This window comes from Quercus suber, unplaced genomic scaffold (assembly GCF_002906115.3).
Source record: "Quercus suber isolate HL8 unplaced genomic scaffold, Cork oak 2.0 scaffold_981, whole genome shotgun sequence".
Taxonomy (NCBI): domain Eukaryota; kingdom Viridiplantae; phylum Streptophyta; class Magnoliopsida; order Fagales; family Fagaceae; genus Quercus; species Quercus suber.
Genome location: NW_027070396.1, coordinates 111,300 through 126,791, shown reverse-complemented (window position 1 = coordinate 126,791; position 15,492 = coordinate 111,300). Strand labels below are relative to the sequence as shown.

Sequence of the window (15,492 nt, the reverse complement as noted above, 5' to 3'; positions counted from 1 at the left end):
TGGATACAAAGTCTGCATTTTGCGTTTTGCAAGTTTTGCATTTTCTACTCTCTTTTTTTTCACGCGTTTAAGGGGTAATGCGACTACTGTTCATGAACAGTAGCTGCATTATTTGACTTTTTCAACAGTGAACAGTGCACTGTTCATGGGCCTCACAAATCTCACTTTTTAGCAACTTTTTTATTAAAAATGAGTCCCACGGTACTATTCACCAATTTAAAAATTATTTTGCTACAGTGTTTTCAGTTTTCAGTTGTATCCAAACGGACCTTATACCTTCTATGTTCTTTAGGACTTAAAGAATTTGTTAATACATTTTAAGAATAGCTAAATTTCTATTTATAACACATGTAATTAGTTAAATAAAGTAAATTAAACTCCATGCCACTAAAAGTTGACACTTGCCCATTTAAGCAATTGACTTAAAAAAAAAAGGCGAAACTATAATGTTGGTTTCTCAAGTTTAACTTGTGAGCGCAATTGGTCCCTCAAGTTTGAAGCGAGCACAATTAGTCCCTCAAGTTTTAAAACTGAGTTGAATTGATCCTTTTACTAACTCCGTTAATGATGTTGCTTACGTGATTAATGGAATAATGAGTTGGCATTTTTTTTTTAATGACGTGGCATATTTTTTCTTAATGAATGAAAAAATTTTCATTTTAATTTTAGATAATTTTATTTTTTTGTCACTAAGTCTCCTGACTCTCACCGCGTAGACAGCGTAGTTCGTAATCTTTATCTGAGTTTACAGTAACACACACAAGGCTCATCCATTCACAAATACTAGTACTATTCAATATCTCAGGCTCAAATCTAAGGGCTATATTTCAATAATATTTTCGTTTGGGTTTTGATGGCATTAAGCTCATCTTGCTCTTGTAGTATTGGGTTTGGTGGCATTTCATGTCCTAGAGTAAACCCCAGAAAAGATCGTCATTGTCCAAGACATGGTCAGTTGGGTTTAGCTTTCTTTGCTGAGCCTGAGGAATCTCCAAGACCCTTGTCGCTTCGCATTTCGACAGATTCAACGTAGAGAGCCGGTTCGTTGCTTGGCGAAAGGAGTCCGTTACAATTCAGCAACTCCAACAACCTCTAAGTAATGTTAGGATGGACTTTTTGGTTTTGATTTTGAGAACTGTGAATTGGGTTTTTGGAAAATTTTGATGGTTTTTTTTTTTTTTTTATTATTTATTTATTTTGGTTTTGGGCTTTGGCTGTTGCCGGCGGTAGCTAGGGCATGGGTCTCCACCGGTGGTGGGTCAATGCTTGGTTTCTTCCCTCTCTCCTCTTCAGGTGGGTTTTTACAATTGGCAGAAAATAATTTTTTTAATTTGGTACTGGCTGTGAATATTGTTTCTTCCGTCTAAATTTAGTTTTTAATTTTTTAATTAAAAACATGCCACGTCATTAAAAAAATGTCAACTCATTATTCCGTTAACCACGTAAGCAATACCATTAACGGAGTTAGTGAAAGGATCAATTCAACTCAGTTTTAAAACTTGAGGGACTAATTGTGCTCACTTCAAACTTGAGGAATCAATTGCGCACACATGATAATTAAACTTGAGGGACCAACATTATAGTTTCGCCAAAAAAAAAAAATTGAAAGAGCAAAATAAGCAAGAAATAAGAACCAAGGTGAGTCACGTGGCTTTGGGAAAAGCAAATAAAATAAGAAGCTTTTATGCTTTTGGCGAAGAAACCAAGAGAAGCTGAGTTGAATGTAGAAAAGTAGGTACAGCAGTATCTACTAGTCAACATTAATGTAAAATTTAAAACATTCGGGTAGAGAAAGCTTCTCGAAAAGGTAGAGAAAGAATTTAAACAAGCAGAGCAGACGAAGCAAGGAGAGAGCAGACGAAGCAGGAAGCGATTACAATGGCTAAAACGAAGAAGAAGACGATGTTGTTGATGATCTAGCAAGCTGATGCTTCAATGATGGTCACTAGTTGCTGTAAGTATTAAGCTTTTTCAAAAAAACCCAGTTATATCTGTACCGGTCCGAAACGAAAATACCACCGAAAAGCTCCAAAATTCGCCGGAATAGCCGAAACAAGCCGGTACACCCCAGTATTTTGGGCGGTACAATTCAACCCTGTTTCTGTACCGGTTCAGGCACCGAAACGGAATATTCTGACGGTACCAACCGGTACGGTACGAAATCGTCATCTTTGAGTTATAGCACTAGCAATAATGGTGCTAAAATATAGATATTTTAGCACCACTAAAACTCAAAATGTACCCTGCGACCATAGAGCCAAAGTAATATTTTTTTGGCTCCACAGCTAGTTGTGCACTAGCTCAAAGGTATAAAAAATAAAAAATAAAAAATTATTTTGCATTCACACTACATTTCTTATTTTTTATTCTTACTTCTACCTTTCATTTTGCATTCACACTACTTTTCCTCTCTCCATGTCTCTTTGCAGTGATTTCTACGGTTTTGATGGTGGTTATGGTTGTGTTTTGGTGGTTGAATGAAATATTATTTTATTGTAATATTTATATTATTTTATTTTATTAAAAGTTAAAATAAAATTACTGCTCTTGGATGTGAAAATATAAAATAGATAAAGTGACTTTTTATTATGTTAAAAAGCTAAAAATTTGACTCCACTATTGGAGAGGCTCTTAGTTTCCATAGCTCACAATACTCAAAAAATTGAGTTTGAGTCGTGGAAACTGCGAATAAATTTTTTTTGTTTTCAGGTGATGAGTTTCAAGTTACCGTTGGCATTTTTGAAAATTTTTATCCATGCAATTGAACTATCTTAGTGTCATGTCTCATCAAAGTTAGAGTACACTTTTTCACCAACGAATCTTTCAATTGCTTTAACTCACTATTATCTTTTCTACAATTTTAAACCCCAAAAAAAAAAAAAATCCAACTCAAGAATTCAATTTACCTCTTGCTTATCACATTATTTTGATATGACTTGAGTGAAGGACTGATTCGGTACAAAACAATTTCAAATGGAGGATGTGTGTGGAACGATAAAAAAAAATAAAATATAAAATATAAAGAATAAGACAATCACACCAAGCAATGTAATGATAAAAGCCTAGGAATTAGCATAGCATCAAGCCATAAGAAAGTAGTTTGGAGTTAGAAGCAAAGTATTGGAATGAGATTCCCAACCACATTTTTTTTTTTTTTTTTGATAAAACACACAAAAACTTTATTATGAAATATTAGTAACAGATACATCATGAAGAATAGCTTGTTTTAAAAAACAATGACTCTCTTCAATCCAAATTGAAAAATCATCAATGCTTATAACATCATCAATGCTTATAACATGTTTAGCTAAAAAATGAGCAGAGACATTGCCCTTCCTACAAACATGAGAAAATCTAACTCCTCGGAACTTGTAGGACATAACTTGAACTTCATAAATCAGATTAGTAACAGAGGCAGGAGCAGGAGAGTTATCATGCAGAGCCCGAACCAAATTAAAAGAGTCTCCTTCCAAGATAAAGTCCTGAATACCCATATCAACTGCAAAAAACATTCCAGTTTCAAGAGCCTTTGCTTCAATCTCAACAGCCCCAAATGGAACTTAAAACTTTTTGCAAATCCCAGCAATTAAATTACCCTCATGATCTCTTATTACCACTCCCACGCCAGCTCATTTTTTACTAGCAAAAACAGCCCCATCCACATTAACTCATCCGGAGGTAACCATTTCGACTCCAACTGCTGCTGCATCTTTGCCGAAGCTTCCAGCACAGCCCAGTAGTCATCTAAGTATTGTTTACACCAGAATAACAACTGATCTCCACTTTTCCTTAATCCCCCATGTCGCACCTCATTTCTGTTAGTCCACATAGCCCAAACAATAGCAACAGCCAATGCTAAATCCCCTTCAGACCAGTTAGCTTCCATTAATAAATACCAAAGAAAATCCTTAAAGTTTCAAAAGTGCAAAGGGCCAGAAGTTTGAAACAGCTTTGATAACATCCAAGTGTGATGAGACTTAGGACATTTCCAGAAAAAATGAACCATAGATTCAGACATTAAACCACATTCTTCACAGGTATCATCTAGAAGAACATGTCGGTGAACTAATTTTGCTTTTGTTGGGAGAATATCCTTTGCAACTCTCCAAGCAAAGTGTCTTATCTTATGAGGGACATTGATATTCCACAATTTCCTCCAAAATAATCGCATACCACTCCCATTAGAGGTGGAACCAGCAGGTTCTTTTCTATTAAGATCCATAGCAATCTGATATGCACTTCTTATTGTGAACAATCCATTGGATGTTGCACCCCAAATCTGTTTATCTTCAGGAAGCCGGTTACTCAATGGAATTCCCCCAATAATCTCAGCTTCAAGAGGAAGGAAAGAACTGTTAATCAAATTCAAATTCCAACTCTTATTTTCTAGATCAATAAGGTCATCAACCATAGAAATGTGAGGATTTAGACTCCTAGGAGAAATCACCCTATATGAGGAAGAGTTTGGGAACCGCTAATCCTCCCATATCCTAATACACCTTCCATTCCCCACACGCCATCTTACCCCTTTCCTAACAATCCCTTGAGCTGATAAAATGCTTCTCCAAATATATGATGAATTATTCCTCAAAGAAGCATGAATGAAATCACCGTCTTTAAAATATCTCGCCTTAAACACTTTGTACACCAAAGAATTTTGAGCCAACTGCAACCTCCGACCTTGTTTAGCTAATAAAGCCAAATTAAAAGGTTTCAACAATTTAAACCTCATCCCTCCACAAGATTTAGGCGCACACAGTTTCTCCCAACTCAACCACATTTTATTAATCAATGATCCATCTATTTACAATAGTTAATTTTGGGCCCTTAAAATAGTGCTCCTAAATTATATAAACGAACAAGTAAAGAATATAAATAACTTGTAACCAATTACACTAAATAAATAAATCCTAAAAAAGTCTCAAATCAATCACTATTAGTTACAATCGATTAGGTCCAATGAAATCAATTAGGTCAAAAAATATTTGGTGTAGACACCAAGGATCCATTCCCTTTTATTTATTTATTTTTTGATGTGAAGTGTCCATTCCCTTTGATTGAACTGAAATCAACATATAGACACAATTTGACAATTGTAATCTAATGTTTGATTAAGCTGCCTCATAGACTTTCTAAAAACACATTTTCCTGGCTAGCCACACCCTTTTCTTATTTTAGCACTGCCTAGGAAGCATGGACATGGACACCGATATGACAAGATGACACAAGCAATTTTTAAAAAATTATAACATGAAACAATCTGTAAAACACTAGTATGACACAGGTACGATACCCTAAATAAGGTGTCCCTGCTTTCTAGTAGGTAGCCATAAAATTTTAAGTTTACTAGACATTTCCTCATATTTCTTTTTATTAGACATTTCCTCATATTTCTTTTTAACTTTTGATTAGTTGGAGGATGTGAACTTAATGATATGGTTCTATGAATTGACTAGGAGTTTCATTGTAAAGGGTGCAAAACAGTTTTTGGAAACTTTGGTTGGAATGAAGATATTACCAGTCAAATGGTAATTTTTATTATCTTTGGAGTTAAAAGTTTCATTATAAACAATGCTCACAAAACTTTGGGGTCTAGAAATAACTATGTTATCTGAGAGTCATGCATGTGACAAAGTACTTCAGGAACGAGTAAAATAGCTCAGTCAACTAGTTAAGGAGAGAACACTATTAAATGTCAGAGTAACCCGAGTACTACAGAACAATGAAGTCATTTTGTTTCATACTTCAGTGACAGTTTAGTTAGTTCTTTAGACATTTTGATATCATCTAAGAAAACGTTTGCACATGGGGTTTCTCAAACCAATTGCAGATTATTCTATACCCTAGTGCACAGTACAAATTTGTTAAACACCCACATACCAAGTATATATGTTCCAACCTTATGTTATATAGATTAATAATTTAAATAAAAACATTTATTAAAAAATAAAAATAATAAAATAAAAATAATAAATAAAAAAAAAAGTAGTTTGGAGTTAGAAGCAAGTATTGGAATGAGATTCCCAACCACCTCTTTTTTCTTTTCTTTTTTTGAATAAAACACACAAAAACTTTATTAGGAAATATTAATAAAGAATACATCATGAAAAATAGCTTGTTTTAGAAAACAATAACTCTCTTCAATTCAAACTGAAAAATCATCAATGCTTATAATATGTCTAGCTAAAAAATGAGCAAGGATATTGCCCTTCCTACAAACATAAGAAAATCTAACTATTCGGAACTCATTGGACATAACTTGAACTTCATAAATCAGATTAGTAACAGAGGCAGGAGCAGGAGAGTTATCATGCAGAGCCCAAACCAAATTAAGAGAGTCTCCTTCCAAGATAAAGTCCTGAATACCCATATCAACTGCAAAAAACATTCCAGTTTCAAGAGCCTTTGCTTCAATCTCAACAACCCCAAACGGAACTTAAAACTTCTTACAAATCCCAGCAATAAAATTACCCTCATGATCTCTTATTACCACTCCCACACCAGCTTATTTTTTACAAGCAAAAACAGCCCCATCCACATTAATCTTATAAGAAGGTTCATCCGGAGGTAACCATTTCGACTCCAACTACTGCTGCATCTTTACCGAAGCTTCCAGCACAGCCCAGTAGTCATCTAAGTATTGTTTACACCAGAATAACAACTGATCTCCACTCTTCCTTAATCCCCCATGTCGCATCTCATTTCTATTAGTCCACATAGCCCAAACAATAGCATCAACCAATGCCAAATCCTCTTCAGACCAGTTAACTTCCATTAATAAATACCAAAGAAAATCCATAAAGTTTCGAAAGTGCAAAGGGCCAGAAGTTTGAAACAGCTTTGATAACATCCAAGTGTGATGAGACTTAGGACATTCCCAGAAAAAATGAACCATAGATTCAGACATTAAACCACATTCTTCACAGGTATCATCTAGAAGAACATGTCGGTGAACTATGTTTGCTTTTGTTGGGAAAATATCCTTTGCAACTCTCCAAGCAAAGTGCCTTATCTTATGAGGGACATTGATATTCCACAATTTCCTCCAAAATAATCGCATACCACTCCCATTAGAGGTGGAACCAGCAGGTTCTTTTCCATTAAGATCCATAGCAATCTGATATGCACTTCTTATTGTGAACAATCCATTAGATGTTGCACCCCAAATCTGTTTATCTTCAGGAAGCCGGTCAGTCAATGGAATTCCCCCAATAATCTCAGCTTCAAGAGGAAGGAAAGAACTGTTAATCAAATTCAAATTCCAACTCTTATTTTCTAGATCAATAAGGTCATCAACCATAGAAATGTGAGGATTTAGACTCCTAGGAGAAATCACCCTATATGAGGAAGAGTTTGGGAGCCACTAATCCTCCCATATCCTAATACACCTTCCAGTCCCCACACGCCATCTTACCCCTTTCCTAACAATCCCTTGTGCTGATAAAATTCTTCTCCAAATATATGATGAATTATTCCCCAAAGAAGCATGAATGAAATCACCATCTTTAAAATATCTCGCCTTAAACACTTTGTACACCAAAGAATTTTGAGCCAACTGCAACTTCCAACGTTGTTTAGCTAATAAAGCCAAATTAAAAGGTTTCAACAATTTAAACCTCATCCCTCCACAAGATTTAGGCGCACACAATTTCTCCCAACTCAACCATATTTTATTAATCAATGATCAATCTATTTACAACAGTTAATTTTGGGCCTTTAAAATAGTGCTCCTAAATTATATTGACAAACAAGTAAAGAATATAAATAACTCGTAACCAATTACACTAAATAAATAAATCCTAAAAAAGTCTTAGATCAATCACTATTTGTTACAATCAATTAGGTCCAATGAAATCAATTAGGTCAAAAAATATTTGGTGTAGACACCAAGGATCCATTCCCTTTTATTTTTTATTTTTTGATGTGAAGGATCCATTCCCTTTGATTGAACTGAAATCAACATATTTACACAATTTGACAATTGTAATCTAATGTTTGATTAAGCTGCCTTATAGACTTTCTAAAAACACATTTTCCTGGCTAGCCACACCCTTTTCTTATTTTAGGCAAGTAGCTTAGGAAGCATAGACATAGACACCGGTATGACAAGATGACACAAGCAATTTTTTAAAAATTATAACATAAAAAAATTTGTAAAACACTGGTATGACACAGGTATGATATCCTAAATAGTGTATTCGTACTTCTTATTAGGTAGCCATAAAATTTTAACTTTACTAGTCATTTCCTCATATTTCTTTTTATTAGACATTTCCTCATATTTCTTTTTAACTTTTGATTAGTTGGAGGATGTGAACTTAATGATATGGTTCTATGAATTGACTAGGAGTTTCATTGTAAAGGGTGCAAAACAGTTTTTGGAAACTTTGGTTGGAATGAAGATATTACCAGTCAAATGGTCATTTTTATTATCTTTGGAGTTAAAAGTTTCATTATAAACAATGCTCACAAAACTTTGGGGTCTAGAAATAACAATGTTATCTGAGAGTCATGCATGTGACCAAGTACTTCAGGAACTAGTAAAATAGCTCAGTCAAATAGTTAAGGAGAGAACACTATTAAATGTCAAGAGTAACCCGAGTACTACAGAACATTGAACTCATTTTGTTTCATACTTCAGTGACAGTTTAGTTAGTTCTTTAGACATTTTGATATCATCTAAAAACGTTTGCACATGGGGTTTCTCAAACCAATTGCAGATTATTCTATACCCTAGTGCACAGTGCAAATTTGTTAAACGCCCACATACCAAGTATATATGTTCCAACCTTACTTTATATAGATTAATAATTTAAATAAAAACATTTATTTTTAAAAAAAAAAAAAAAAAAACCAAGCAGACAAACAAAAGCTAGACTCGTTTAGAAGACTAACAATTTGTCAGAAGAATGCTAGCAGCTAACAAAAATGAACATATTATATAAAAACAAATGAAAAATTAGTAGAATACTTCGTCCAGTCAAAAAAATTACAGGAATTGATACTATACATTTAAAAACATACAACGGAAACAAAACTCATCAGTGAGAATCCTAACATACATGCTTTAATCAGTTTTCACCCCTCATTGTTATATATATAATTGTTTCGCACCAAAAAAAATGTCAGAGAACAAGAGAGCCCAAAAAAACTCATTTCTGAGGATACAAGAACATTTGAACATGGGGGAAGGTTACAGAAATCATGATAGTTCATTAACTCATTGGGAACTAGCCTTTCTCCTCCTAACATTTTTCTTTGCAGTAACTGCGACATTGCCTTCAGCTTCTTCTTGCTGTGGTTGCTGATTATTTACATGAGCTTTTGATGAATTTATATGACTCCTTGCCCGCAATATTTCACCCTTGGCAGACGCCAATTCACCCTCAAGCTTCTTTGCTCGCTTCTCCAAACTCTCCCTTTCCTTCCCTAGTCTCATGACAAGGTTATGAGCATCTTCCATGTTATCCTGGGCCTCTCTAGATACATTCTTTTGCTCTGTAAGAGACTTGTAAAGCACCTCCTTTTCATCTTCAAGGTCAGAAATTTGAGAATTAGCCTTCTCTAGATCTCTAGAAAGTACAAAAACATTTCGGTTCATCTCATCAAGTGATTTGGTAGCCTCTTCCAGGTCTGTTTCAAGAGATCTTCGAGCCTCTTTGTCTTTCAAGATTTGCTTCTCCAAAGTCTGTAGTTCTTTGCTTAAAGAAGAAACTACATTTTTTTCTTCTTTTAAATCATTGGCTACATTTTCTGCTTTTTTATAGACACCAACCAATTCCTGTTGTAGTCTATCACGATCTTCCACTGTAGTTGTCAGTTCATGGGACACAAATTGTAGCTCCTCGTTTGTTTTCTTCAGAACTTCCTTCACTGCTGTAATCTCACCAGCCAGAACTTCACTGCTTAGTTTTGCCTCATCAAGACTCCTCTGCAGTGCTTCCCTCACTTCACTAAACTCTGCCTGGACCCTAGAGATCTCACTCTCAAGCTCTGAGCACAGATTTATAGACTGTTTTAGTTGACTTGTGAGATCAGAAACTTCATTTCTACATTTTCCAAGGGCTTCTTGTGAGTTCTGGAGTTCAAGTTTCAGATGCTTTACATTGTTCAATTCTGTGTCCAGCGTTCCCCTCAAACTGTCTCTTTCTTGGGTCAAATCAGCAATTATTGCTTGGTTTTCACTCACTTCATTTAGAGCAAGCTCAAGCTTCTGCTTTAGCCGCTTAAGTTCCTCTTCTTTTTCTCCCAAAAGCTTAGCATCCGAAGCTGCCTTCTTCTCAGAAGATGACTTTAGATCATTGTATTCCTCCTTAATTACATCCAATTTCCTCTTATAATCATCTCTCTCAAAAGTCAAAGAACTTACTATTGTATTCAATTCATCCACCATAGAATTTTTTGATTCTAGTTCCTTTTGAATTTTTAGGTATTCACCTTCCATTCCTTGTATTTCTGAATGAGCTTTAGCAAGTTCGTCCTTAGTTTGCTTGTAGGTAAAATTCAAGTTGTTCAACTCTAATTCCTTTTCAGAAAGAGAAGATCTAAGATTTTGAATATTACCTTCTTTATCCTTGAGCTCTAGGCTGAGCAAATTGATCCTTTCCTGTAAGACCTGAATTGAATCGAGCTTTTCCTTCAAATTGTCTTCAAGTTCCTTTTTATCATCCCCAGCCTTTGAAAGGTTGATCTCAAGACTGTCAATTTGATCTTTAAGCTCCTCAATCAATCTTTTCTCACTTTTCAGCTCCTGTCCCAAACCTGTGATCGTCCTGTTTGCTGCATTTAGTTGGCTCAATAACGTCTGCTGCTCCTCCTTAGCCTTTCTGAGTTGCTTGGTTCGTTCTTCCTGTTCCTTCAGTAACTTTGATTCAAAGTTTCTCTCTAATGAAGCAATAGCAGCTTCCTTTTCTTTCAGTTGGGACTTCATCTGTGAAACTCAACCAATGCATGCATGGGTTAAAATCCAACAACTAGCCAAAGTAATAAAAAGCTCTGGCAATAAAGTCAGAGTTGTTTAATATTTTTTCAGCTCAAAACAAGTAAAAATTTTCTTGCGAATTTTTTCTTCAAAACTACCTCATGCTCCTTTTGCAAGGGGAAAAAACAAAAAAACAAAAACAAAAACAAAAAAAAGGCCCTTTAGAAGGGTATCTCTTGAATGCTCAAAGGTGCCAAGTCATATTAGCTTATGAGAAACCTTGACTGTAAAAGGCATTGGCAGCTTAAAGATGCTTGTTTTTTTTCATAAGTAAATAGGCTTACAGATTCTATTATTGCATTAGTAGCTGTCTTGTCTCTCTGAGCCAAAGCGTAAAGTGCACCAAAAACACCAGAACCAAATACTGCAAGTCCATTCAGCAGAAACAGGAAGGGATTTGGTGGAGCATCTCTTTGAAGTGCTTGCTGTCCATAAAAGCTACTTACTTGAGAACACATCAAGTTTCAAGGACAAAAACATAAAAGAACAGAATATACTAATCTGGACTCATTTGTGAATCTAGCAGAGATCCAGACCTCTGCATTTTGGTTCTCCTCTGGTTTCATTAGCTCACTTTCTTCTGAAAGAAAATGAAAAAATTTATAAACAATCATACTGAGGAGATTGCAATCGGGTACACACAATAATAATTGTTATGATAACAAAAGAATAGACCATGACAGAGAAGGCACCTAAAGATTAAGCACATAATCAGAATCTTTTCAAGAGAGATTATACAACATATTGAAACTGAAGGAGTCCATGAAAATCAGAAAGCTCCTAATAAACATTGTATCAATTCACCATTAGTGTATATATCAAATTGTCAATATAAGCTGGCAAGTTGCAGTATCCATATACTTTAGATCCTTAAGTGAATAAATATCCTCCAAGCCTTATTAAGTTTGAACAAACTATATGACCAAAAAAACAAATAAGCATAAGTCCCTTATTTTCACCTTCTTTTATAGACATATTTGTCCAGGAAATATGTTTGTGACATTCACTTTCTTTAATCTATAAAAAAAAAAAAAGCGTTTACTAACACTCTTATCAAAATTATCAAAATTGGAGTTTCTTGTTAGAAAAACATCATCATATGCCAAGTCACTAATGTGCACTGCTACATCTAAGCTTAGATCTTGCCATTTGTTCCTGGACATGGTTACATCCTAGATGATCCATCTCAGGCTAGTATGATGGTTGGAAAGTACTTCAGAATCCCCTCAAATCATAAGTCTAGTCATATAAATGTAACAATCATACAAGTTGAAAAGACCAGAAGAAGAATGTGATTATAATTCCAGGGCTTAAGAAGAAATTTTCGATACATAGAATGAGGGGCAGTGAAATTCACAGCCGATCCCAATCCTCAAAAAAGGAGGAGGGTTTTGGAAGGTTGACGCCAGCAAAACATTTGGTCACTTCATTACGAATGAAGAGAGAGGGGCAATCAACTTTATGCCAGGAATTACTAATGCAACTTTCATACCATGAATATTAGGGAGAAGCAATGAAATATGAAAGGATTCATGCCACAATATTGTTCCCAAACAACACTAACTTCTCCATCCAATCTACATTTTAAACCTCAGCATCTCTCTCTTAGTTAATAACTAATTTAAAATTCATCTATTCCCATTACATTATTTTGTGTATTTGTATTTAGGAATTGGGAAAAGCCTTTCCTAAAACTATATCATATGAGATACCTTGAGTCATTTGTGGAATTCTTGAAAATTTTATATCAAGTCACAACCACCAAGAAATATAAGAGTGCACGCATAATGGGCTATAATAAACATATGCTGAAATGCAAGGTTGACATTAGAACTTGATCTCTGAAATTAAAGTTACACCTTTCATGAAATCATTCTTTAAAAGAAAAAAGGGGGTGTGTCATATTAATCCCATCATTTCAATCATGAAGGTGAAACATTGATAATAGTATATACTTACCCTTCTTTAATTCAATGACAAAAGAAGGGTATTTATAATGGTACAGTAAAAACACATCTGGCAATAGCCATGGCATAATTAGCTTTGAGCTTACTTCTCTCTTTATAATTCCAAATCTAGGCACAAACTACTGGTCTACACTACTAAGAACCATCAAATTTTACCATCCAAATAGACTGTTGTTGAATTTACCTAAAGCAAATAGTATAATAAGACAAGTTCCTTTATTAATAATTTTTTTGATAGGTAAGATCCTTTATTAATAATCATAATTATTAGACTGTATACTTATGGTTTTGAAAGTGATAGATATGTTTAAGTACCAATTTGGATTCATATCCATACTTCTGTTTCAAACTGACTTTTTTAACAGGTACTCATGCTAAACTATTAAAACCAAACTTAACCTTTGCCACTAATTTCTTGTCATCCTCCACCTATTAGAGAAACCTTACTTAGATTGCTATACTAATCTATTTTACACCACACTTAATGACTCAAATCAAGATAACATTACTATTGATTATCTTTAAATTTTTATTTTGTTTTGGTTCCCCTACCATTATTCATGTAAGTAACACCTAAAGCTAACTCAGCAAAAAATCAATTCAACAAACAGGTGTCACAGGTAACAAGCCATTATTATCACACATAAATGGAATAGCTGAATATTAATTAAAAATAATAATTCAGGTGCACAAAGAGGTGGCAATTAACAAAAAATTTAGCCACCCCAGAAAATATTTTCTTGAAAAAGAATCTAAACCAATACAAGAAACAGACAAAACTCAAAATTTACAACACCAATAATATAGAGTTGCTTAAAGAAAGTGTATAAACTAAAAAGAAACAATAATTGTAACTGACCCTATTAAAAAGAAATAATAAGAAGAAGAAGATTAAGTTCCAATCAACTTTTCTTATAAAGAACACATTAGAAAAGCAAAAATCTTGAAGACCCATATCACCAAAGTCATCAACTTGTTACAAAAATAGAACTTATTACATAGAGCCATAAAAAAAGAACGAAGCGGCAGTATATGTAAATCTTTGAAAGCCAAAGAGTTTTGATATTTTAGTCTTACCTGTTGCTAAACCTTCAAGAGCTCTAGCCTTGAGTTGCAATAAGGGAAGAACCGTAATACCCACAAACAAAATCGCCCTCCTCTTTAAGTGAACGCTGTGGTTTGGGTCCTCATGGTGCATAGAAGCCATAGGAGCAATGTTCTTCCTCTTTGTCTCTGCATTTCTCGTGCAAGAATACAAGAACATGGGTTGAGAAGAAGAAGAAGAAGAAGAAGCAAGAAAGCGAGATTGACAGAGGGGAGAGTGTAAAAAGCAAGAGCTTCCCACAAAAAAGCCCATTGCTTGAGAGAGAAAGAGAGAGAGAGAGAGAGAGAGAGAGAAAGAGAGAGAGAGAGAGGTTGTGACACTGTAAATGTGAAGAGGAGATTGTTCTTCCTTTCTTTCTTTCTATCTTTCAGTACGGGTTTGTGTTACTATCACCAGTCGTGAAGAACTTAAAAAATCTCCCAAGTTTTTTGTTGTAATTACCAGCAAGACCGGTTCATAATTTGGTCAATTTCATCTTCAACTTTGACATATATTTTGTCTTGATTTTGAAAAGTTCGGGGAGCAAATTGACATGAATGACCTTGATTTTGAAAATTAAAATGACATAATTGGCACAAATAAATGTAGACAATTTTTGTCCATTTGGAGACATCTTATCTAATTTTTAGCCAAAAAAAAAATATTGAAATTATGCTAAAGTGTACTTTTACGTTGAAAAAAGCGGAGAAATTTAAGATTTTAAAAAATTGTACATAAAAACTGAGCTTATAAGCTAACACCAAACATACACAAAAGTTTCGCTACAAAACTATTTTGCTCCAACCTATTACGTGTAGACTAAAGAAATCATTTGTGTGTAATTTTAGTCACATAACTTTTTTAATAAGTTATATAACTCGTTTAAATAATAGAAATAATTATTCTTATAAATTGTCACATAATGGGTTGGAAAAGATAGAACCAAACATGTTTAGTGCCAAACCTTGTCCATAAATATATAAGGTGAAATTGCAACTAAAACTATTCATGGGTCAAGCAGGTTTAGGTTTTCCCTCAACCCACCACTAGATCTGACAACATCAGATTAGGAGTAAATGTTAATCGATGAATTGATGTCAACCATTAATCAACCGGTTATCGAGTCAACAAGCCAATAGGTTTGATAATTGGCTCTATCAGAATCTCGAGTGGAGAGTTGATGGCAACATAAGGTGACAAAAGCCAAGGGAGATCTCAATCTCCATCTTCTTCAAACTTACCAATACCATTGGTAGCCTACCATATCTCAACCTCCACATTTAAATATAATCATCAACGACCAAATCTAGACCATGCCAACGTCGAAATGACGAATTTTTTTGCAAAATAATACCGTGCTACTAACAGTTTCATTAATTAGTAACGTTTCCAAACTATTTAAGAAACTAGCATCTTGAGTCTAAGAGACTCTCAAGTTCAATGTAAGAACTCGAGCCTAA

General features: G+C 34.5%; 2 protein-coding genes across 3 annotated transcripts; both read right to left on the bottom strand.

Moving 5' to 3' along the window:
• Positions 1-6,586: 6,586 nt before the first annotated feature.
• Positions 6,587-7,300, bottom strand: LOC112012035 (uncharacterized). Its single transcript, XM_024044393.1, has one exon. It carries the CDS (start codon positions 7,298-7,300, stop codon positions 6,587-6,589), a length of 714 nt encoding a protein of 237 aa, XP_023900161.1.
• Positions 7,301-9,028: 1,728 nt separating this feature from the next.
• LOC112009994 (MAR-binding filament-like protein 1-1) lies at positions 9,029-14,452 on the bottom strand. Of its 2 annotated transcripts, none has more exons than XM_024042352.2 (4): positions 14,026-14,452; positions 11,518-11,561; positions 11,266-11,406; positions 9,029-10,930 (listed from the first exon to the last, which is right to left on the bottom strand). In XM_024042352.2, the coding sequence occupies exons 1-4, from the start codon at positions 14,303-14,305 to the stop codon at positions 9,221-9,223; spliced, it is 2,175 nt and encodes a 724-aa protein (XP_023898120.1). In that variant the 5' UTR covers positions 14,306-14,452; the 3' UTR covers positions 9,029-9,220. The 2 variants fall into 2 exon arrangements, with proteins under 2 accessions (XP_023898120.1, XP_023898121.1); XM_024042353.2 differs by having other exon boundaries at positions 11,518-11,558.
• Positions 14,453-15,492: the final 1,040 nt, after the last annotated feature.